Source organism: Urocitellus parryii, chromosome 4, assembly GCF_045843805.1.
Source record: "Urocitellus parryii isolate mUroPar1 chromosome 4, mUroPar1.hap1, whole genome shotgun sequence".
NCBI classification, from domain to species: domain Eukaryota; kingdom Metazoa; phylum Chordata; class Mammalia; order Rodentia; family Sciuridae; genus Urocitellus; species Urocitellus parryii.
This window is the reverse complement of record NC_135534.1, coordinates 198641952-198666458: the sequence shown is the minus strand read 5'-3', so window position 1 is coordinate 198666458 and position 24507 is coordinate 198641952. Positions and strand designations below refer to the sequence as shown.

General features: G+C 52.6%; 1 protein-coding gene across 9 annotated transcripts in view; it reads right to left on the bottom strand.

The window, feature by feature from the left end:
* The window catches only part of Dab2ip (DAB2 interacting protein), a 184099-nt gene that overhangs the window by 15021 nt on the left and 144571 nt on the right, over positions 1-24507 (bottom strand). For all 9 annotated transcript variants that reach the window (XM_026410370.2, XM_026410368.2, XM_026410375.2 and 6 more), the window contains 7 exons: positions 11187-11340; positions 9475-9573; positions 8132-8686; positions 5615-5759; positions 5382-5526; positions 2641-2877; positions 859-1060 (listed from right to left, as the gene is read on the bottom strand). In XM_026410370.2, coding sequence (XP_026266155.2) covers positions 859-1060; positions 2641-2877; positions 5382-5526; positions 5615-5759; positions 8132-8686; positions 9475-9573; positions 11187-11340 — 1537 coding nt within the window. The remainder of the gene's footprint in view (positions 1-858; positions 1061-2640; positions 2878-5381; positions 5527-5614; positions 5760-8131; positions 8687-9474; positions 9574-11186; positions 11341-24507) is intronic.

The following is a 24507-nucleotide window of genomic DNA, read 5'->3' as shown; positions in this document are numbered from 1 at the left end:
ATGGAACAAACTGTTCATGGGACAGGGAAGTCTACACCTGTTTTTTAGCACAGTGGTGGTATAGGATGCATATGAGGACAGATGCCTATGATAGGGAGAAACATATCAGTGTACACTGGAAGTTTTCACTTGAAAACAAAAGGGAGGAGAACTGTACATGTCTGCACCTGCATGTGTACAGCTACACATGCAAAGATCATGTTTAGAAGGTGGCATACCATAGTGCTCTGAGTGTCACCTCAAATGGACCAGGAGGCAGGAAGGCCTTTCTACCTGGTTTCAGTATTAACTACTTTGTAAAATGGACCCTGGAGACCTGAAAAGCAACAGATATTTGAGAAGTGGTTTCTAGCAGGCCAATGCCAAGAAACTGTTCACTGTGAGGCCACTGGGGGTTTAGTGGAACTCCAGGCTGAGAAGAACTCAGTCCAAGTGACCAAAGCAATGTCAGAGGTGCTGAGGGAATTATCTTGCCAATTGACAGTCAAGGGTAATTCTAAAAAGATTTTGTTTTATTTTATTTTTTCCTATTCTGTTTTTGCAGTGCTGGGGATTGAGCCCAGGGCCTTGTGCATGCTTGGCAAGAGCTCCACCACTGAGCCATAGTCCCAGCCCTAGAAAGGTTTGCCCCAATACTGAGTGCTCTGGCAGGTGCCAGAGAGAAAACATGACACTTATCCATAAAGGAAAACAGAGCCCAGAGACACCCAGTGTATTCTACAGGGCCTGGGCTGGAACCCAGGGCTACTGGCACCTGGGTGGGCTGTTTCATGCCACAGAGACAAACCCTCTGACCTCATGGCTGCCCTGGGGCTTACGGTGGCCTTAGGACCCACCCTCACCCACAGCTACAGGCACCTGCTCCAGCTGGCTGACTGCCTCCCAGAGCAGTGAGTGCAGGCTGGAGAGCTCGCGGCCCAGGTCAATGTAGCCCTCGAAGCCAGCTGTATTGGAGATTGTCTCGGGGTTGGAGATCTCCAGCAGGAAGCGCTGCATGTTGGTCCACTCGTGCTCCAGGAACTGGTTCATGAATGACATATACTCCTCCTTGCTGCCAAATCTGGGAAGAGAGGACAGCCAGGGTGAGGGCCCCTTCTCTGAGCCACTCCACTCCCTCAATTCCCATTCCCACTACCCACTGCAGCCAGCTCCCACCCACTGATGCTCCAAGTCAACTGAACCTGCCATGACCCAGGATATCAAGACCAGAAGTGGTGACCCTTTTTAAGACCTGTAACCACAAGACCTAGAATATTCTTTGACTCCCCATTTATCGCCCATTAGAGTCTCCTTCCTCTTTTCCTCCAATTTGCAACGCTAGGTGCACAGATGATTTTTTGATCCATGCATGGCCCAGTTCTCTGCTCTTTCAGAATACCCCTCCCCACCCTGTAGTCTCTCCTGCTCAACCTGGCCAACTCTGGAGCCACTGATGGCTCCCCAAACTCATGCCTTCTTTCTGAACTTCCTATTCTAAGCACAGATGCCCGAGCCAGAAGCCTGGCATTTGCTGGGTCCTCCTTCCTCAACCCCAATGGCAAGGCCTGCTGTCTACCTTGACCACTTCACTTGCAGTCACTGTCTCCTATATACCACCTTGCTTTTTGACAAAACATGGCTATGCTCTCCTCCCAGGTCTCTGGTCTCATCCCCCTGCTGACTGGGTGTTCTTTTCAGATCCAGAAGAGAGCTGAACCATCCTCCTGCTTATTTAAAATCCTTGGTGGCTCCCTCTGCCTTGTGTGGCCCTCTGGTCCCTGCTGTCCTCTTGAATCTTGTCTTCTGCTTCTCCTGGCCTGGTACTTGATGCTCCACTTGGTGCACTTCTATAGCACCATAGCACTCCCTGATACACCAGTCTTTGCTCCTGCTTCCCCTCGAGCCAGGTGAATGCCTTACCCTCACATGCAGCTCGTAGAGCACATCATTTGAGGCCTTCCTGTCTTCTCTCCCCACAAACCCAGGGCGCTCTTGATATGTGACTTGGTCTCTGGTATATGACTATATACTGCTTTTACTCCATGTCTCCCTGATTAATGTACTCAGCTTTGAGAGCTGGGACCAGGGCTGACTTATCTATGAAGATAGCCTTTAACAGGGCTCAACCCACACTTTGTGAATGAATGACAAAATGACCCAGCCCTTCCACTTCTACCCACTTGCTCTAAGAATGCAGCTGAAAACACCAGAAGTGCATTATAAGTAAAGACATCCTGAGTCTTAATCTGAGTCAGTCTGAAACAACCTGACTGTCCAAATGCCCAGGAAATGTGCTAGAGGCCCGGGCTGCTCTGCTTTGGAAGAACATTGGTCATTCATTTCAAAATGGAGCTTAGGAATGTTAAGGGACATGGCAGAATCCTCAGGATGGATAATATGTTAATTCAAAAGAGCAGAAGGAAAAATATCTCCTCTTTGAAATTTAAGGAAATGTACCAAAATGGCAAGTACTTTTACTAGGAGGATGAGGTGTGGAGGAGGTTTTATTTTGAAATAGGGGGAAGGGAAGAACTGAGAATGGCAGGGACAAAAGCAGGGCCTGTTACCCCAGCCCAGTTTGCGGGGGGCAGAAACACATAGGCCCTGTCTCTGTGGACTCCAACCTTGCTGTCTCTGCCCACCAAAAGCTAAGGCACTCACTTGGCGAAGTTGGCCAGGTTCTGGGTAACCTTGGCAATGAGGGTGAGGGTGCGGGCAGTGCGGTCATCAGGGTACTCCTGCAGCAGGTTGAAGAGTGAGGGTGACATGATGGCTGGGCAGAGGAAACGCAGAAAGAGGGAGGCGCTGATGAGACGCTCGCTGATGTCTGGCCGGCCACGACTACTGCACTCCTGCCGCCATGAGGCAAACACCTCTTTGAGCTCCCGTGGAAAGACACTGCATAGGGACAGACGATGGTGGTCCTGGTAATCAGACAGGGGCCCAGGACAGATCTGGGCTGCATGGAACCCTGAGTTCTGACCCTTACATCTCCCCCGCAGGGGCATGAAATTGGAGCTCTGGGCATGTCACTCAGCCTGTCATTTACCCAGCAGGCAGGGCTCCTGGGGAGCTGAGTCCACGCAGGAGAGTGCCCAGCCCAGGGCAGCAGAGCCAGTGCTCAGCAAGCAGGAGACCCAAGCTTCAGTTAGGGTGGACTCTCACTGAAAGGGCCAACTGAACTGAGAGACAAGCTCAGTTGGGGAGTCACCTCATCACCTCCGCCTCATCACCTCCCCCAAGCGGTAACACATCTTTCCATTGAAATGGCAGGCACTTGGTGAAGTAGCGAGGAAACCGACAAGGACACATCACTGTGCCTGTGTTCTCATCACTGGCTTTTGAGACACTCCCTTTGCCTGAACATTGTCATAGGAACGTAAGGTTTTATGCAGAGCTTGGAGTGATGGAGAGGCCACCCTTAACCACAGGGGAGAACACAGCTTGCCATGCTCTAGATAGGATGGAAACAAAGGCAGCAACTTCTTCAGGGTGACACAGTCAGAGGACCAACACAGGGTTCCTGGCTCCACTGGGAATTCTGCCCAGCCACAGTCATGCCCACCTGGCCCATTTTTAAGTGACCTTCCCACCTTTCTACTCTGGGGCAGGCCAGGCCCAGTGATCCTTAAACCCTGTCTATGCCTGCTGTCATAAGCTCAGGGTGACCTGACCAAGACCCTGGCCCTGCCTGGGCTTTAGCATCCTGTCACCTAAACTGAAAACAAAGCCTACTCTGCCAAGCTCACAGAATCACCTTCAGGCTGAGGTGCCAAGGCCACAGAGGGCTTGCTAGGCCTGAAATGCTCATTGGGGCAAGCCCAGCAGCCAACCCAGCAGGCTCGGTGGTAATGAATGTCAGTGGAATTGAGGGTGCCTAGGGAGAAAAGGAGGCGGGAGTGTCTTTAGCCCTGGGCCTCTCAAAGCACGTGGCATAGGACTGGGCAGGGACACCTAGATACTGAGTGATGATATCTACTGATGACCTTGTCCCCAAAAGAAAGAAGCATCTGACAAATGCCAGAAACAGAAAATGGAAAATCCTTGTCCACAGAAATGTTTTTCCTGTGACCCATACTCAGCTGCCCAGGAATGGGGGACAGAGGGTGTCCCAGCCCAGTGGGGGATAAAAAGAATGTTCCCAAATAGTTCAAGGCTCTCTGGTTGCCCCCAGGCTCCAAGGTGTCCCACTGGCCTCAGATGAGTACCTTGTGTAACAATGGCTAAGAGACTGGGCACATGGGCACCCAACATCCTGGCCCTGGCCATTCCCTTCAACCCCCTCCCCAGGAGGCTGCTCACCTAGCAGGCCTGTCTTTGCCTGTTATTTGGCTCTCTGCATGCCTAGCCCTGAGCTGGTGGACCCACCTGCCTCCAGAGTGCTCCCAGCCTGTGTAGGAAACTCATTCAGATGCAGACACGATCCCATTCCAAAGGGATCAGGGCTTCAACAGAAGGGACCCAGGAGGGATAAGCAGACCACATGTGGTCAGATGACAGCCACAGAGGGACAGGTATAAAGCCTTAGGACAGGAGTGTGACAGATCAAGGTGGGTGGAGAGTAAAAGAACCAGAGGGCTAGGACAGGAGGGGACACCAGCCGTGAGCTGCAGCTGTGGCATAAGCTGAAGCCTAGGTGGCTCTTTTGGTGTGAGAGTGATCACTCAGGCTGGCAGGAAGCCCACCTACACACATGACTCTTGTGTGCCACCATACAGCAAGGATGTACCTGGCACCAGGTCAACAGCTGTCACACATGTGTCCAGGAACAAGAAGCTACCTTTGAAGTTAGCTTCCCTGTAAGGTCACCAGGACCAATCCAAGTTCTGATATGGTTCCATGTGAGCAGCCTACTCCCATGCGCACCTGCTCTGTTCTGGGGCTGGTGTGGCCTACAGACCCTGCTTTATTTAAAACCACCCCTTTCTTTTTGTTCTCTAGTCCTAGGCTGCCTGGTGCTCAGATATGCACACATGTCCCTGCTGGGCCTGATCACAAGCCCATGACATGAGCACCATTACTACTAGGATGGGTGAGGAGTCATCTCTGGTGGATGCTTGAACAGAGCTTGGCCAGCTCCATTCCATGCTATAGCCTGGGCAACACACACACACAGGTGCTCACCAGGCACTCGACTGCTGTGTCCAGGTTATTACAGTTTCAACTGTGTCTTGTTGACATTCTGGAATACTCTCCTATGCTCAAGAGAGCCCAAAAAAGACCAGGACAGGAGTCTGGCTACACAGTAACTTAGTGAGTCAGGCAGCAGGTGGATTCTGACCTTGTGCCTAGCACACTGTGAGCACTCTGACAGCAGAGAAGACAGGCAAGACAACAGGGCAGGAAGACCTGGTCCAAAAGGGAATGCAATGTCCTCAAAGGGTCATGGGGTGAGCACTGACCAGTAGGAGTTGATGATCTTGCAGAAGGCCAGTTCGCAGCACATCTTGAGGTTGCCCTGGTGCTCAGGGAGGTCAGCGGCTGAGCACTTGCTTGGGTCCACTTCACAGTTCTCATCTGACTCGTACAGAGCTTTGATGAACTCACCTGTGGCCAGGTGGGCAGGGAGGAAGGAGTCAGGGTTGGGCAGACAACACCAATCCTCTGCCCACCTGACAGCCCACCCCCTCCCTACCTAGTGCATCCTGCAAGTACTTCTGGCCCACCAGTTTGAGGTACTCCTCAATGGCCTTCGTGGCCAGTGTATTCTCACGGAAGATGAGGTGCTCATTGTCTCCACAGCGGTCCACCTCTGACATCATCAGGTCCGTCAGAAAGTCCTGGGGAGGCAGGGGGTGAGCAAATGGAACCTAAGCTGGCCTGGTAGGCAGGACCTGAGGACTCTGGACCTGGACAGAGAAGTCCCTGCTTCTCAAGCTTGTTCCTTCACCACACCACTGGGGATCTAGAGAGGAACGCAGCACCCATCTTGGGGGCTACTGAGTAGAGCAGGCAGGGTGGGAAGCCTAGTGAGGCTGAGCTTGGAGCTGATGACATCAGAGCTGGGCATAAGGATAGGAGGCAGGGCTGGATGGCAACATGCCATATTGAGCCTCAAGCTCCACCATCACATCCAGATTGGCTGCCATAGGAGAGGTCACCCGTCCTTCCACACCATGTGCCAAGTACAAACAGCTGCCGGGACCTATCAGAGTTTGGTGGGGGCTCCCCATATGACATGGTTTGTCTTCTGCAGCCCATGGGTAAGGATGAGAGAAGAAGGACTGAGTGATCCAGTTGCTCTATACTTAGAAGAATAAGGTCCACCTGGCAGGGCTCTGGCAGGGAGGCAGGCTGTGGCACCACTGCTTCTCATTGTTGTGGCCCCCAGATTGCACCTAGTAAGGCCCTCACCCATCAGGTCCTACACAGTGTCAAGGGAAGGTCCTAGCAGAGAAGCCTCAGCCACCCTTTCCTAACTGGACGGTAGCTCCCTTCCTCTGGAGACCTTGCCTCATCATGTCCAGAGCCAACCTATGACCTGGGGGAGAGGAAGAAGGGAGGCAGGCCGACTGAGGGGAGGGTAACAGCTGGGACAGGAGACCAGCTAGCTCAGAGCCTGCAAGGACTCAGCATGGGCCAGGGAGTTTCCCACTCTGATGTGCCAATTGGGGAGCCTTTTGAAATAAAGAATTGAGATCTGGAGCCAGAGATCAAGGCTGGCCAACAAGACAGACAGGAGGGACCAAGGGGATGTTATCACTGGCCTCACTGGGATAATGTGCCCAAGGACTACTTCCTGATGTGCAGAAAACCTCTAGGCTCCCAACCTCTGAGTACACAGAGCAAAGGTTAAAAACCACATCTTCCCTGGAGCTCCGCCACAGCAGCCCTGGGGACCAGGGATTGAAAGATGAGAGACCCAGCAACTAGAAAGGCTCAGGCCTCTGCTGTCTCCCTCATTCCATCTCTGGGCCACAGGCTTTTGCCAATCACTCTTTCCTAGCACCCTCAGCTCACCACTGACCAATAAATGAGGACAGTGCAGCCTGTGGTCCATCTGGCAGCCTCAACCAGCAAGTATAAAGCCCATGGGCAAGGGGAGGAGGTGGGCCAACATGGAGGAAGGCAGATCTCCCCACAGATGAGTGGTGAAGTCCCTCTTTCATATGGTGACAGTTCAACAGATAGTGGGAACTAGAAGGGCCTTTAGGGGCCATGGGCTTCTAGTCATAGCCTTCCCCTGCCAGGGCCTTTAGGAACAGGTAAGAGGACAAAGGACCTCATGTAGTCAAGAATCTGGTGACAACCAAGCCTGGCTCCCTACCTGTACCTCTCCTGATTGAGAGCTCAGGACCTTGATCCAAGGCATCCCCTACCCATCACTCACATCATTATTCTCAAACCACACCACAACCAGAGGGCTAAGGCCCAGTTCCCTAGCCTGGCATTTGGGGTCTATCCCTGTCACAGAAGGATAGTTCATTCAAACTTTAGCCCTTCTTCTTCTACGGGCTCTGGGCAGCCAGGAGGCATGGCAAAAAGGGGAAGACTTCCCACAAGTGAGGCCGGGAGCCACGTTCCACTGAGCTGGACAGGTGCACCCTCCAAGGGGCACCAGTCCAGAAGCCTACTTTTCCTCCAAACCAAGTTCGGGGGCTGCTGAGTGGGCCTATTTTCAGTGGCAGGAGAAAGGTAAGGGCAGGGTGAAGGGAGCTGGGATCCTCTAGCCAGGAAGTGGGGCCTGCCTACATGGCTCTCTGATCACCACTCCTAAGGGACCCTGGGGCTGGGGCTGGATGATCATCTACCTGTGCATGTGAAATCTGTGTCTGGATGTGAAAGTGTTAGGAAAAGGCTAGGGCTGGTAACTGCCTGCTAGGGATGTCCCGAGTGGTATATGTGTCTGTGTCACTGGGTGAGCGGATTGTGTGTCCCATGTGTTCCGGAAGAGCTCAACTACATGACCTCCTCAGGGTCAGCCCCCAGGGTTAATAGGGGAGGGCATCTGAAGGCACACCTACCCCCTCACTACCAGCCACCAACCCATCCACAGCTCCACAAGCCTTGGACTGCCCTGCCATGCAGGTTCAGGGAGACCATCTGGGTGTGACACCTGTCCCCAAACCTCCACTAGAGCTGACCTGTACTTAACATGGACAAAGTAAAGGCAAAAAGCCCAGTGCCCATCACCAGGCCTTCCCACACGCACCTTCACCTTGCCTGTGCTTTGCAAGATGTGCACCAGGGCAGACGCCATCTCCTCTTTGGTCTTGGCACTGAGGATGGGTTCAAGGGCTGCACAGAGCCCCAGGTAGTGATTGGTGATGTGCTCGGCAAACTCCTTGTACATCTCCATGGGCAGGATGGTGATGGTCTGGTAGCGTGCCTTGATGCGGATCATGGGTCCGGGGCCCTTGCCGCCCTTGGGGTTGGGCGTCACCACAGGGTACCACTTCTCTACGAACTGCCGCCCCGCCACAGAGGCAGCGGGAAGGCTCACCAGGCCCAGGTAGCTGTTGCGCTCCTTCTTCTTCTTCTTATCAGTCTCCCGGTAGAGGTGGACGGTGACTGTGCGCAGAGGTGGCAGGTTGTGAAACTCGAAGTGTTCTCCCCAGAAGACATTGTCCGTCTTGAGCTTGCCCGTAGTACGAGCGTAGAGCACATCATCCAAGCACAGCTCACACAGGTACTTCTTCTTGGCTGGCAGGTCCTTGGCTTCAATCACCCACAGTTTCAAAATGTGCTCCACACGCCGGCTGTTATCCTGTAGGGGCCCTGGGTGTCAGCTGGGGCTGTCACCTGCCTACCCAGCCAGCCCAGAGCTGGGAACTCTTCTGAGATGTGGGAGGGGCTCCGAAGATGGTGGTGAAGGGGTTGGGTATGGGGGATGGGTCAGCCGGACATGACATGGGCTGCCTCTCTTGTCTGCCTTGCACCAGCTTACTGACCTTGGGCAAATGACTTCATCTGGCCTCAGTTAGCTTTTGTATAAAATGGGAATAAAATAACCACCACATCGGAGTGAGACTGAGGAAAGAAGATAACATAATGCCTGCCACATCACTGATCACGGTACTATTGTTAGCACTTTCTCAGTTTGCTGAGAGGTGATACTTTAGTGATGTCATGGAGACCAGGATTCAGCCCAGGTCAACATGTCAGTGGGGAGGAACACACATAGGAGTTAGAGTCCTGACCAGATGGAGGAGCCAATGTGGGCCAGGGTGCATGCCTGGCAGAGGGGGCAGAAGTCTAAGCTGGAATGGGATGGATGAGCTAGAGTTAGCCAGGGAACATGGGACAGGCAGAAGGATTGTATCAAATGCCCAACTCCCTTTTCTCTGGCCCAGCTTCCCACATGTGTACCTCTGGGAACTGGCACATGGCAAGTATCTCAGACTGAATAACTCACACTCCTCTTCCAGAGTTTAACTGGGCTCTGCCTCCACCCCAGTCCCAGAGTGCACCACCAGCAATGCATCCCTCCTGCTCCCTCATGTTGGAGTCTTGCCTTAATCCCCCATGCTCCAGAGAAAGGAGGCCCAGACCTACCTTGTTGGGGTGCACTGCTCGCCGCAAGTTCTCCATCCACTTATCCCGCTCGGCTGCTGACCGGCAGGAAAAGCACTTGCTTCCTGACGATGTTGTCACCTGTTGGGGGCAGGCAGGATGTGTTACAGGGGAAGGGACTATGGCAAGGCTGGGCAGTGATGGAAGGCCTCTGAGACCACCAGGTCTGCACATAGCCTCTGAATGGCAGTAGGACAAGGTTCACAACTGCCCTTATACCTCTCATTTCCCAGGTGGCACAGAGACCTGCTGTCCTAGAGCAGGTGGGCAGCAGTAGAGCAACCTGGCCTGAGCCATCTGGCTCTCAGGCCTGGCTCCTCATCTCTGCCGGCTCAGAGCCCTTCTTTTCAAAGAGGAAAATCACATTTATGAGTCTTACAGGGCACTCTGCCCAGGTCAGAGGGCAATGCTCACCTCAAGTATAGCCATAAAGGTAGAAACCAAAGTCCCAAGAAGACAAGCAAGGACAGGCAGGAGATTCTTCTCCACCCTTAGCTGACACCTTCTGAGGGTTCTCTTTTGCCCAGCAACAGTGACAACAATGATGGCCACAAAAAGCCTAACACCTGTGTGTCAGGCCCTGGAGTCCTCCTGCCTGGAACCTTCACCATCCCCTGCCTGCCTGACTCCTGTTCATTCTCTAGTTGCAGCTTGGACATTTCCTCAAGGAGAGGGAGCCTGGCCTGAGCTGTTGCCACTCTGTCCCCACTGTCCCAGTGCCATGCTAAGGGTTCCACGGGGCAAACCAGATCTCTCATCCAGGCACTCAAGTGCCCATACATGAGTAGCAAACTGTGTTATGAACAAGCTGACAGGTACAGGCCATCTCAGTCTGTCCCAGGCAAGGAAGTCAGAGTCCAGATGCTGCCTGGCTTAGCTAGGAGTCTTAAACCAGAAACTGCACACAGGACACAGGTCATGGACAGAGGTTGGGAGGTTTTTACACTAGTCCCCAAAGGCAGCTTATTCATTCTGAGAGTTTCCTTAATTATGCATGATTGCTGGGGGTGGCAGTAGGTATAGGGTAGGAATCTTCCCAGAAACAGAAGTAGGAAGTCAATAGGAATAATGGGAGACGCCATTGGGAACTCCCCAAAACACCTGCAGCGTAATAACCTGATCCTGGCTTGGTCTCAAGCCTGGCTGCATGAACTTTGGCATCTTGCCTTCTCTAGTCCACTGACTCCCCACCTACCATGAGGGACTGTGCAGGGGGATCCCAGCTAATGGCCCTGCCCAGGTTACATTTTGGCTTTATATTCTTAATTAAATCCTGGATCACAGAATGCTGGGCAGAAGAAGTTGGGACTCTCATTGAACAGATGGGAAAACAAGCACAGAAAAGTCGGGGGGAGACTCTCCACAATCCCACAGTACACTAGGTGAGCAGGCTCCAACCATGGGCTCTCGGCTTGTGCAATTCTATAGCAGCTCTTTTTCCTTAACTCATTTTTACCCAATGGGGACCCAGAAGTGTCACCTGTTTTACAAAGAGAGCAGGCACTGGTCCATTCTTAGGAGCCCATCCCTGGGTCTCTCATCTCCCAGGAGCCAAAAGCTATCAGCAGATGTGGCCACTGTCTCAAAGAGACTATCCACTGCCAAGGACACAGTATTCCAAAGGAGTCTGGAGGAGTCCGGCCTGGTCAGAGATAGACAAAGGTGCTGCCAACCTCTCCCCTGGTAAGACCTACCTCAAAACAGTAGTCCTGGCCCAGGATGCTGCTGTGCACAGGCTTGATGACCACCTCCTCCTCCATGCTGAGGTCCAGCGCCTCCACCGCACTGCTGGGGCTGAGCAGGGACTCGTGGGAGCGAGACTCCTTCAGCCTTGGCATCAGATGGGACCTGAGGAGGTAGGCAGTTGATGTGTCAGGGCCAGGCCAAGCGGGGTGGCTGTGCCCCACCCATTTGTCTTGTCCCTGCACCATTGCCCTCCTCAGCGGCAGTCATTCCTCCTCCAACCCTTGCTGCCCTTTGTTTTCAGGCAGGCTTGGTGGGAGGAGTGTCCCCCAAACCCACCAGTTCCTCTTCCCCACTGTGGGGGTCTAGGTAAGAAGTTCAGCCCCTAAGACAGCAAGAAACTGAGGATTCCATGACCACTTGGGTTTAAACTGAGCTTCTGAGACTGCAGGGCAGGGTTGGACCTGGCTCTTTAGCAGCCCCAGAGACCCACCAAGAGAAGAGCTGCCCAGATTTAGGCAGCTTTGTGGGGTTCTGTAGCCTTTCCCACCTTCCCTGAGTCAGCCCTGTCCCCATCCAAGACCAAAGTAATCACCATCCCAACGCTTGTCCAGAATGCCACTGCCAACAAAGCCCTTTCCCCCACACTGCCTCATTCCCAGCCCCACACACAGTAGCACAGGCCCAGGAACCTCCAACTGCTCTATTTTATAGAAGCTCTGAGCAGAAGAAATGCCACAGTCTTCGCACAGTATCCAAAACATTGAGACTCAGTCGGGTCCATTAGCTGGCGCTCTGGGGCCTAGGCCAGAGTGAGTGGGCTTGACACAGGCCTTGGCATGAGGAACAAAGATGCCACCTGGTAACCAAATGGAGCTCAGATCTGGACTGGCCCTAACAAAATGGCCTTGAACCTAAGCCCACTGCTCACTTACTGTATGGCCCTGGGCAAGTTCATCCTTCTCTGTACCTATGGTTCTTCAGTGCCTCACATGGAATACACCTCAGCATACCTGCTCCCAGTGCTTGGTAATGACCACCAAAGAGAAATGAAGGTCCAACTGGAGCCCCCTCCACAGCTGGGCCAGAGGAAAAGCCCACAGTTTAGTCTGACATAAGGCTACCATTGGTAAGGGAGACACCTGGTTTAGATGCACTAGGTGAGCAGGCTCCAGTCATGGGCTCTGGGTTTGTAATTCTATAGCAGCTTTTTTTCCTTAACTCACCTTTACCGGGGGGGGGGGGGGGGGGCAGAAGTGTCACTTGTTTTACAAAGAGAGCAGGCACTGGTCCATTCTTAGGAGCTCAGTAAAGAGGAATGACATTCGTCATCCCTGGGTCTCTTGTCTCCCAGCAGCCACATACTATAAGCAGACTTCCTTCCCACAACACCCTTTGCTTTTTGGCTCCTGACCAGTTCATCATCCTCTCCTTACCTTAGATCAGGCTAAGATCTGACCTTGACCTTAAAAGACTCAGAGCCTGACAGACATTTGCATGCAGAGCACACCCATTTCCATGACCACATGGAGTAAAGAAGGCTGAGGCCTATGATGTATGGGCTCAGGGATCCAGAAAATTTCCACATCTCCATGGCAACAACCCTATGTGCATATGAACTTTCATTCAGCACAAAGTCTAGGCACTCAAGGTGTCAGAGCTGGAAGTGAGACCCCAGGCCTTAGAAACCCCACATGGTGTGCTCCAGTAGACTCTTTCACTCATCTCTCAGGCCTCCTCACGACCACAGGAAGCTGGCTTCAGACCAGAGCAAAGCTGTGAGGTGGGCTGAAGTCAGCTCAGAAACCATCCAAATCCCCCTGGGTTCCCTCTGGGGCTTCTCAGTGTGGCCTAAGCCCAGGACCCTTTCCTGGGATGCCCAGTTTGCAAAGGTGCAGGGTGGCTTACCAATAATGCCATACCATCCTATGTGTTCAGACAGGACTTATCCCTTGATGACCTCTCAGTCCTTGCTCAGATTGCTAGGTCTTCTCCCATTGCAACACTGACAAACACTGTGGGGAGGTCTGCCTTCCCCTCCTCACCTGGGGCCTGGGCTAGGCAGCCTCACCCTCAGACTTTAGGCCTCCCTCACAGAGAAAGCTTCATACTTCAGTGGAAGAGATGCACGGCTCAGATGTTGGGGAGTCTGAGGAAGTTGGGCTTGTCTAGGAAGGCCTGGAACTCACAGTAAGGATCAGGCTACTCTTTGGCCCAGCCTGGCAAACCCTGCCAGGTTAGGATGCTGGAGTCAGAGTGGGTCAGGTAGTAGCCTGGGATGTACAAAGGGAGGCGCTGATGAGCTGGGCCACCTTCTGCCTGAGATGCTGAGATGGCTGGCTGGAGAGAAACAAGGAGCCTTTTACAGCTCACTGACCCTGCCCGGGGAGACCTAAGGGGTGCCTTGTTCTGCAGCCCCAGGAGCCTAGATCAGACCCTCAACAGCCAGAGCCCACAGACTGTGACTGCAGAACCCCTCCCCTCCTTCTTCACTGTCCTGTCCTGTAAATGTGCTCCAGCTGGCCTGGGCCTCACTGGGCTAGGAAGATTCCTGAGAAAGAGGGTTCAGTGTAGCTCAGGGCCCTTAAGGCATCCTGGAGCAGCCTAGCCCTTACTCTCCCTGCCTCCTCTCAGACTTCTCCATAGGGGGAAGGTAGAGCAGAGCTGCATCCAGCCCCACAGCCCAAGCTCACTGGAAGGAAGAGAAGCAGGGTTGCCTGGCTCCTCCCAGGCTTCCCAGGCTGCTCTGGGGCAGTAGAGGGCTGGTTGGTGGGGGCAGGATTGGTGGTGTTCTTACGTGTCTATATTTTCTTCCTGTTCTCCCTGGAGTCTACCTGCAACCCCCTCCATCCTCTAAATTCTGACAAACAGTAACCTTGGTCCTCATCTCATCTGGGCCCAGAAGTTGGTCAGTTGTGACCCACCGAGGTATGCCCAACTCTCTGGGTCCATTTCCTTATCTGAAAAAGCAGGAAGGATTCTTGCCTCAGATGGAAAGTACTGGTACTGAGCACATGCTGCAGGAGTGCTGTAAAGACAAGATCTGCAGGGGGAGGCATTTCCCAGGCCTTTCTGTTATGGTGGTAGGGGGCCTTATAAAGACCAGCCCTGGACATGGCACCCTGGGCTGCTGGGTGGGGTCCACCTGCTGTTCCACCTGATCACAGAGGCCTATTTGCTGGGCAGCTCCCACCCGGAGACCCAGGTCCCTCAAACAGGCCTCCAGGCACATGCCACTCCCTCTGCCAAGAAGCCCCCTTCCCCTATCCAACTCGAACTCCTAGCATCAGTGCATTTTCCTTCATTAAGGCTTCCTGGACTCCCAGGCTATGCTGGGAAAGTTTGTCAGAGTTGTCGCCTTGCCAGGAAGGGGGTTCCTCATGGGTAGGGCTAAGCCTGGCAGTTCTAGGATTCAGATCCTCAGGGTTCTTGGACCAAAGCTCCCAAACCTCTGCAGCCAAGGTTAACTACTCCTGGAGTGAGGAGGAAATCAGCCGGGACAGACCTCCCTGAGCCGCAGACCCTGATGACATGACTGCTCCCTGGAAGAAGGGACAAATTAGACCTGAGGGTTTGGCTGTCAGGTCAGCTGTCTATTCAAAGCCAATTCCCAAGAGCAGCATCCCAATGTTCACCTCAGAGTCTCCATGAAAGAGCCTTAGGGGGAATCATCTTATCCTCTTAGCAGCACCCAGTTTCCCCATGGTCCTAACCCTTTCTGGGAACTCAAACATGGCAGAGTCTCTAAGGCCCACGATGGCCCTCGAGGACTAGAGCCCCTAGAGCTCTTGCACAGTCTTTCCCTGTATCCTCCATGGTATGGGACTCTCACACCTCCCAGAAATAAGTGTGGCACCAGGATTCCCAGGTCACTTGTGGGAAACAGGTCACAGGACAGTGAGATCTGCCCTGGATTCTACTGCTATTGAGAGCTGGTCTGGCCAGGGCCTAGGGCATGCAGGGATGGAGTATCCCAGTGGCCATCCCCAGCGGACCACAGCAGTACCCCTCCACCAGGAGGGCCCCTCCACCTGGCATGGCCTGCCTCCCTCCCTCCCCTCACAGCCTAGAAGACAAGCAAGTCCCAGAAGCCTCAAGGTGGTATTCAAATCCAGTCCTCTATCACTACACCCTGGTTAGTGACCTAGCCATGGACTCTGCCTTCCAGTGCCTTGGCCCAGGCTCTTTCTTCAGCCTGTCCTACCTTTCCCTCCATCTTTCTGTTTAACAAAATCCTTCCATTTTCAAGGCCAGCCAATGCCACCATAATAATACTCTTCTGGTCTCTCCAGCCAGCCTGCCCACACCCATGCACTTGAGCTCCATCCATGCCTTAAATACTTGGTTCCTTGCTTAATTCTCATGATGACCCTCTCAGGTTTGAGGCACTGAGAGTCTGAAAGGCTTGACTTGAACAATGTCCTCTAGTAGCAAGACTGAGGAGGATGGCACCCCAGCTCGGTGGAGTCCAAAATTGACTCCATCAGTGTATACCACAGCCTCAGCCTGGCCTTTCAAGGCCCCACAGGTGGCCATGGGCAGAAGGGCAGAGAAGGTCCACAGGCAGGCTGATGACTCCCTGTGGCTGTGACCTGCTCACTCCAAGGGCAGCCTTGCCCAGGTCCCAGAAAATGTGGGCATAAGCATGGGGGAGTCACTGCTGGAAACAGAGCCAGTCCCAACAGCAGCTCATTGTAAGAACCCAGTAGCAGGAACAATGGGACATTGTCCCAGCTCCTAGGCCACAGCCTTATCTGATAGCCTTCCAGCCAAGCCACAAGCTGTTTTTCAACTCTGATCCTTTTTCTCTTAAAAGGTTAGTGACATAGAAATTCCACAAACTCTCCTTATTTCAAGCTCAGGGGGGACCTACAAACAAAAACAATGTTTGTGATAACTAAAAATAGCTCTGACACAGGATGCTTGCAGCTCTGGGTGGGGTAAACTGAGAGTAGGGTATTTAGCCTGGGAAGTAAGAGGCTAAGGGTCACCCTCTAAATCTCAAAAGGACAGAGGGAGCTGCCCTTTGCTTCCCCAAGGCAGGCCTGGGACCAGCTCATTGCCAGTTGTCCCCAAACAGACCAGGCTCATTTGCTTTTAGAGTGTGTGGACTTCTTGTCTCTGGAAAGACAAGAAGGTCTCTGGGAGACCCTTAAAGACACACTGTAGAGAGAACGCTTGCACGGCTGGAGTCACAGGTGGGCAATGCATGCACACAGGCAGGCAGTGGGGTGAGCGCATGCTACAGAAATGCCACCAGAAGCTGGGATAAGGTAGCAAGACAGAGGCCTTAGAATCCAGGGTGCCCAGCTGCAGGAGCTGTCAGTTTCTATTCCTGACAAAACACAGAATTGTAAGTGCCTTAAGCCATGCAAGTCTCCAGGCCTGTTTCCATCCACAAGTGGGGGTAATGGCACACCTTCCTCTCAGGTTTGCTCTAAGGATTAAATGAGAATGCAGATGCTCAAGAGGCAAAGATCAGTGCCAGGGACTACATCAGTTACTCATGACTGTCCCATTCCTCTTTACCCACCTCATGGTCATGCACTGTTTAAGAATGGGACACAGCAATGAACAACACTGGTGAGCAATGGACACAGTGTTTACTGAGGCTGACAATTCTAGGGTAGGTGGTAATGGAGTGATGGGATAGGTGCTCCCGGGCTATCCCCTGTTCCTTCCCTGACCACTCAATTCCCTACTTCCTCCACCTGTAAAATGGGAATATTCCATCTGCTCAAATGCTCAGGATGCCTCAAGTTTTTAAAATGCCCTGAATTTCCATTAGTGAAATTAAGGAAGTGGGGAGGTCCCATAGCCTGTGACTCCTTGGCATGGTGCTTTCCAGCCCCAGGTGCTTATGTGGTTCCATGCTACACCTACTGCCACAACCAGGCCTGGACTGGGAAGAAACTTTAGACAAGGTGGGTCTTCGCAGTCAGGACCCAGCAAGATCTCCAAGCCCCACCTGGTGGGACATACTCACTGAGCCTGTGCCTGTACCCTAGGCAGGCCCAGGCTGTGGTGCTAGAGATGTCTACCTGCTGGACGCTGTCCTGGAGCATGTCAGGATAAGGGCACTGACCTCCTGGGAATTGAGCAGCAGAACATAAACAGGGCCATGCCCTTCTGGGAACATCCAGCAGACACATCTTTCCTCAGTCAGGCCCTGCTGCCCTGGGAACTGGCTGCTGAGAAAGCCAGTGCTCGCTCCTGGCCCAGCTGGGTTCCCAGGAGGGGAGAAAAATGTAGTCATCTGGTGGCCTTCAGGGCCCTGGGGATACAAAGAATGTCCTAATAAGGCAGGGAGCCTGGTCACTCAGCCTGGGAAGGCTTCCTAGGATGACAGGCAATGGAGGCCTTTCAGCCCTGGGTCCCCTCATTCTGAGGCAGGGGCAGGCTTCACAGAGTCAACCAGGAGCAAATGCACATACTGAGCCCTGCCTTTACCTTATCCCTGGGGTCACCACACCACAGGGCTGACCACTCAATTCCCTACTTCCTCTACCTGTAAAATGGGAATACTCCATCTTGAACTGACAAGGAGGAGGGCCTCACACCCTGGCAACCAAGAGAAGATAGGGGCCAGGAGGGGCAGAACATGTCTATAATTCTAGCTACTCAGGAGACTAAAGCAGGAGGATCACAAGTTCATGGGCAGCCTGGGCAACTTACTGAGATCTAAGATAAAAAGGGATGGGGATATAGCTCAGTGGAAGAGTGCTTGCCTAGCATGCACAAGGCACCCTGGGTACCATCCCCAGCGCTGCAAACAACAAAACAGGGTGGCTCATCAATCGCTATGGCTACAACACAGCTGGAGGCCAGGCACCACAGTATCCAACAGACACTAATCAAATGAAGGACAATGTGGCAGGCTGAACCTAAAAGCCACCTACTGTGCACCTACAGGGTCCCCAGCAACATGACAGGTGATCTTACACACATGTATCAACTCACATTTTCCCCAAGAACCTTACTTTGAAGGTGGCATGGTCCCAGACGACAGGAAAGTAGGAACTCAATCTGAGGCCCTTGAGACCTGGCTCAGGGATGACCCCTACCACATTCACCCCCGGTGAATTGAGTTTCTATAAAGGACACTTTCAGACACATCTCCTTTGCTGAAGAGGAAATTGAAGCTTGGTGAGCAGGAGTGGCTCAGCAGATCATACAGTCCAGAGTGAAAGTTGGGATCATCATCCTTCTTTTGGGCAGTCCTGGTCCCTTTATCATGTGGAGCCAGGCCTGGGGGCCGAGAGTCCAATCAACCTAGTGTCCCAGCAAAGGCCCATCCCTCTTGCCATAAGGGAGGGGAAGAACCTTCCAGGGAGCCCTGGGTTCCTGCCTGTGACCCCAGACTCCCCCCCCCCCTTTTCCCTTGAACCCACAGATTCTGAATAAGTTCTATCCCCTCTCTAGGCTGAGCTACTTCTGAGAGTCACAAAAGCCCTATGTCAACTTCCTATTTACCAAAGGGACTGTGACTACTTGAGTACTATGACCACTACCTGTAGTAACATAAGAGTGCCTCACTGCTGCCTGGTGACGACTTGGGCCACAGGCCTGGCGAGAGACCAGGGTTGTTAGAGGTGCTGGTCTGGTCCCCAAACAGCAGAGCAGACAGACTTCAGTACCCTGAGCAGACCCCAGCCCACCCTTTCCAGGATAACTGTGCAGATCGAGTGAAGTCTTGCAAAAGACATTTGGGATCACATTTACCTTTCCACATCTTACTTCCTTTGGGGTGGAGGGGTTGAGAGAGAGAAGAAACAAAAAACTTTCCATCTAATCCCCCAAGTCATCCTGCAACCTGAATAATTTCGAGTTTTTAATCAATAGCTGTCAGACTTGTCAAATTACTTTGGGGACCGCAAAGCAGTTTTTAAACATTCATAAACCTCAGTAGAACAGCGAGGTGCCCTGAATTTTAAGAGAAGAGAATCTAAGGAACACTCATTGAATAGGATGAGATTTGAGCTAATCGAAAGTGAGCTGAGGGCAAACTGCCCCTCCTGCTTTCAGCTCTTGGCCCTTCCCAGGTCCCCAGGAGAAACCACCAGCTTGGCCTGTCACTCAGATCAGGGAGGAGGACACCCATAGTTCTAAACCCTGACTCAGTGAGCTAAGGAAAGCAGTGCCCCATCCCCCTACCCTCAGCCCCAGGAAAGGAGCCAATTTCCTTACATGGCACTCAGGGTTCCAACCCCAGCCACATCTGAAGTGACCTCGACAGCCGGACTCCCATGCCAACTGCACATGAACTGACCCTCTGTCTGTTGTCCTGCCCCCGACTTGTCTAACTGGACCCTCTTGAGATGTTTCAAGGCCCAGATTGAGGTGTTCCCTCCCCTGTGAGTTCAACCTGTCCCTGACCTCTCAACACACTCAGGCACCCCCTTGGTCTGATGAATCACACCACTGAGGGTGGGGCTAGTTTCAGACTGGTTCCCCAACTCCCACCAGAAACCCTAAATACCTCCAACAGCAGCCTCGGGTCTGGGAGATGCAGGACCCAGGAGAGAGAGATGATGATGTACAAAATAAGGAGTTAACTGAAATCCAGGGACTCCCATTCTCCAGAAAGCCTCTTCCTTTCTGGTTAATCTAAGTACTCTCAGCTTTCTACCTCCAGGAAGTCTCCTTTGGCTTGTGTTGGCCCCTCTGCAGAATGTGGGGGCACAACCATCTTCTCCCACCCCATCTCCTCTGCCCAAGACTCAGGGGCCATGCCACAAAGCCTCCTGGGACTGTGCAGGATGTTCAGATTAGGGTAACTGGTGATCTGAGGGTCTTCTTTCCTAACCCCTGGATACCAGGCTTCTGCTTCAACCAAGGACCAGCCGCTTGTCAACCTGCTCCAGGAACTATGCCGATTGAACACAAGAGGAGGCCTCCTTCTTTAAATCCACACAAACAATATTCTGTGATCTTGGTCAAATTAATAACTGTATCTCAGTTTTTCCATTCATAAAATGAGGACACCCCCACCTGTGGCCCATTACTAGTGCAGAGATCACCTGATCTACAGTGATTTCTTTACATATGGCCCTGTGATTACCTGCCCAGGCTAGGCTGGGGACCTGCTTTACCCTGGGCATTCTGTTCTCTCCCTAGTGTTTCTCTGATGCTCCTGGCTTCTCCCTGGCCCACTGACATTTCCAAGATGCCTTTCTCCACATAGTCAGCAGATCTTTCCTGCCTGTCTCAAGAAGCACGTCTGCCAACTGACCCCTTCCCACCTTATCTGCTCTATCACCCACCCCCAAGAACAGGCTCAAAGTACAGGCACTTCAAAGACCCTCTTTAAGGAGGGATATATCTGGGAATAGGCACTGGTACCCAAGATTGTTCGTCAGGCTGGTGCCTCTTCAATTCTAGCCACTATCTGGAATGGAGGGAGTTTGTGGTCATACAGGGACCTCTCCTTACTGGTAGCTTGACCTCAAAGAAGCAGCAAAAACATGATGGGAAAGGAGTACTGAGTAAAGAACCGTGGGCCTCCTCCTGCACTCAGCTCCCTCACCTGTCAACTGGGCTGTCTTTTTGCAGAGCTTACTTAAGATTCACTATGCTAATGCCCCATTTGGGCCCAGGCCGAGTTAACCCACCTGCCCAGTATATACTGAGTACCTCTGACATTCCAACTCTGAGCCTAGGGTTTTGAGCTGGGGAATCCCACTGGGCAACAGAGCAGCAGCTTCTCAGACTGTAACAGAAGACAGCCAGGAGTATTCAATGGCAGTAGAACAGGACAGAGCAGCTACTGGCAAGCCCCAGGCTTCTGAGCCACTGGCAAAGATGGAAACTCAGAAAAATTATGTCAAAGAAAATCTGGGGCGGGAAGGGACAGTGGCACTTAAGTACCTACACACCCACCTCTCACCCTACAATCCCACATCCTAGGAAGCGTGTGCAGCAGGCACTGGTCCCATACTCTGCAGATCCCATAACTCTGACTCTTGTGAAGCTAACTACTGTTAAGGAAACTGAGGCTTAGAGCCCTCAAGGCGCTTCCCTAAAGCCAGAGTGTCCAGTCTGGAGTCCCCTCGTCTCCCAAATTCCACACTTGCTGACTCCAGGGTAAGTCAGTGCATCTGTCATTTAACATCTGGCCCAAGAGACTGCAGCCAATCAAGCCACAAAACATAGCTTCCAAGGTGTGTCCCAAAGCCAGTTGGGCCATCCCTGCTCAGCACATTGGGCTGCAGTCTCGCAGGACTGCCTGCCTTTGCTCAAGGTGAGACACTCCCAGCAGCCAAGCCCTCCTTCTCTGTGCTTGGCTCAAAGGCCACTGCCTCTATGAGTCTCCCCAACACAGGTGACAAACTCCCTCCTGCCCCCAACAAGGAAGTGAGGCTTAGAGAGGCCAAGCAGTTTGCCCAACATCACAGCCCACAGGCACAGTGTGGGCCTAATTCTTCTTAACACCTTTCGATGCCTCAGGCCTTCACCAAACCTGCAGAAATCACATGATCAAATGTACATGAATGCAAGTAACTACAGGATCCTTGGGTCACCAAAATGGCACCAAACCTTATCTTTGTTATCTGCTGGTGATCCTGTCTATAAAATGAGAAAACCATCTAGTTGGTGGGCAGTCTTATCTGCCCCCAGCACAGTAGTGAGTGAGGGTGTTGTTAGACACCAAGACTTGGCTGAGATAAGCCAAACCCCACTCTGACTTCTCCAGAAATGGGGCACTTCCCCAGTGAAGATTCAGCCACACCAAAGTGACCTGGCTTCTGACAACTGTTCCAAATATTTAAGCTGGAGCCAAAACATTCCAGGCCAACACAACCTTCTCAGTTTTCTGCCACCCCCTACCAGGGCCTGATGGATCAGGGCAGCACCAGCAGGGAGAATGTGAGACAAAGCTTGATGGGGGCTGGGGCAGAGTTAGCATGGCCCCCAAGTCCCAGCACAGCCCCACAGACCAGCCTAGGGCTGAACTCAGCAAAGGCCAAGCTCCTCAGCTCAGAAACTTCCAGCGGTTCCTGGCATTTCCAAGTTCTCAGGAGAACCTCCTAGAGGTGGCTGCCTATGGAAAACAGCACTGACAATGGATCTCTCTCACTTTAAACAAACTCGGAACCACACTCTTCTTGGTCCCGGAATGTGGGCAGACCTATCCTGATCGTTTCCAAGTTCCATGCTGAAGGTGGCTGTCGGGGCAGAGGAGCAGAGATTCCAGGCTGGGGAACTCCTAAGTCTCCCCAGAGGGGGACCTGTGGCTACCACTCTGTGACTGGATGTGCACTGCCACCTGGCTCATTCAGGTCCCCCTGGACTTGTGAGGCTGGCAATCTCACTCCTTCCCAGACTCCCTCCTTCATTCCAACTTGAAGCCACTCACCATCCCTCAGTGTGGCCACCAGGCTCACCAGGTAGGGGATGCCATGCAGTCAGACCAGTTACCCAGCAGCCCACTGTTCCCCAGGAGCCCCAGCCAGTCCAACCCTGCTCTGGTCCTAGACATACTTCTCCAGCCCTGTCCACTGGGACTAATCATAGCTAGTTAAACAAAGGCCATGTTCCAACTCTCTGTAATGTGCTTTTAAAGGGCCAGTGTCCCACTTGGCCTGCTGGGAAATTAAAGGTATAGCTCCCTTTTTTCCTTACAGGAAGCAGAAAAGCAAAAAACAAACAAACAAACACACAAAAATCCACAAAACAACACCAATACTGCTGCCACCACCACAACAAAACAAATTAAAAAACCAAAACCAAAACCAAAGCAAAAACAAAAACCACCCCAAAAAGTTGTGATCAGATTAGAGGTCTGGGGCTTCCAAGGCAGACTTCAGGCAAATGAGTAAGAGTTAAAAACCAAAGTTCAGCAATGGAGGTGTGGCTCACTGGTATAGCACTTGCCTGCCACAAGCAAAGCCCTGGGTTGGATCCCCAGCCAAAAAAGAAAAAAAGTCAAGTTTCACCTGAACATCTCAACCCCCAAACAAAAAGAACATGACTAACGCTCAAGAATAAAAGCAGGCATGGCAGCCATTTTGAATGCTCACTATGGGCCGGCACAGTGCTCGGCACTTGGTGGTAATGTATCCTCACAACCCATGACAGGCAGTGCCACTGCCCCATCCTCCAGAGAAAAAAGCTGAGGTCAGCAGAGGGGTTTGCTAGGATTCCACAGAAGAACTGAGACACAACTCACAGGAGGTCGGCCAAAGGCAGCTTCTTCCTCCTTCCTGCTCCCCACAAAGAGACTTAGCTCTCCCTACCTCCACCCCATGCCCATCTGCTCCACATCCTCCATCATCTTTCCCTCTTAGGAGGAAATGGCAGTAGTGAGAATGAGGAATCACTTGTCGAAGGTGTCCAACTTCTGGGCTTTCAGGCTGAGCCCCAAACCCTGTGAGGTCCATTCTGTCACTTCCTGCATCTTCTGAATGAGAAGACTGGGAATCATGAATTCTGACACAACATAAAAGGAGACACAAACGCCACGGAAAGGAGGAGGCAGAAAAGGAGGAGGGAGTTAGGAGCAGGGATGAGGGAGAAAAGAGGTACTTTACCCCCAGGCCCTCCCCAGTAGACTGTGTGGTCAGGTGGCAGGTGAGGGGAGCCAAGGCAGGTGAGAGAAACTGTCCTTCCGAACCCAAGGCTCAGACAGAGCCTGTCCAAAGAAATGGAGGTTCTCTGGGCCCCTCGGCACTACAGGCATACGTGTCATCCTGTCCCGTCCCCTGCCCACTCCTGTTCAAGGGTAAAGGGCCAGTGCAGCTCACTCTGCCCACAGGGAGTACAGTATCAGCCAAGCCACAAACACTGCTACACAATCAGGGAGCTCCAAAGCTGGGGCTCCCTTTGCAGAAGCACCCGGAGGTTTGACAAGGTTCAAGGCTCCCATTTCATCTTCTTGAACCCTGAATTATCTGGTGTGGATGTGGGCAAGGGGTGTCGAACATCAGAGGAAACAGGATAGGGGCAGGAGGAATGCCCTTTAACCCCAGCAGACCACACGTTGTCCAGGTGCCTTAAACCCCACCATTGCCAGCTCATCCATGGGGTTAACAGGGAGGCCTGGTATAGGGGTGTTGTGCCGTTCTGGTTGTGTTATTTAGCAAGTGTGGACCACTGGGCAGGTGAGTCCTTTCACTCTCCAGAGGCTCAGTTTCCTCGGGTATAAAATGAAGTACTACACTAGCCCCTAATAACACATGGAAAAACACTCGTTAGCCAGATGCAGAAAATGCATTTAGCAAAGCAAATAGGAACCCTAAAGACTCAAATATTTGAATGTCACTCATTCGACAGGCATCAAGAACCCACTAGGGTTCCATCAGACCTTAGTATCCCCAACCTTGTGCTGCAAAC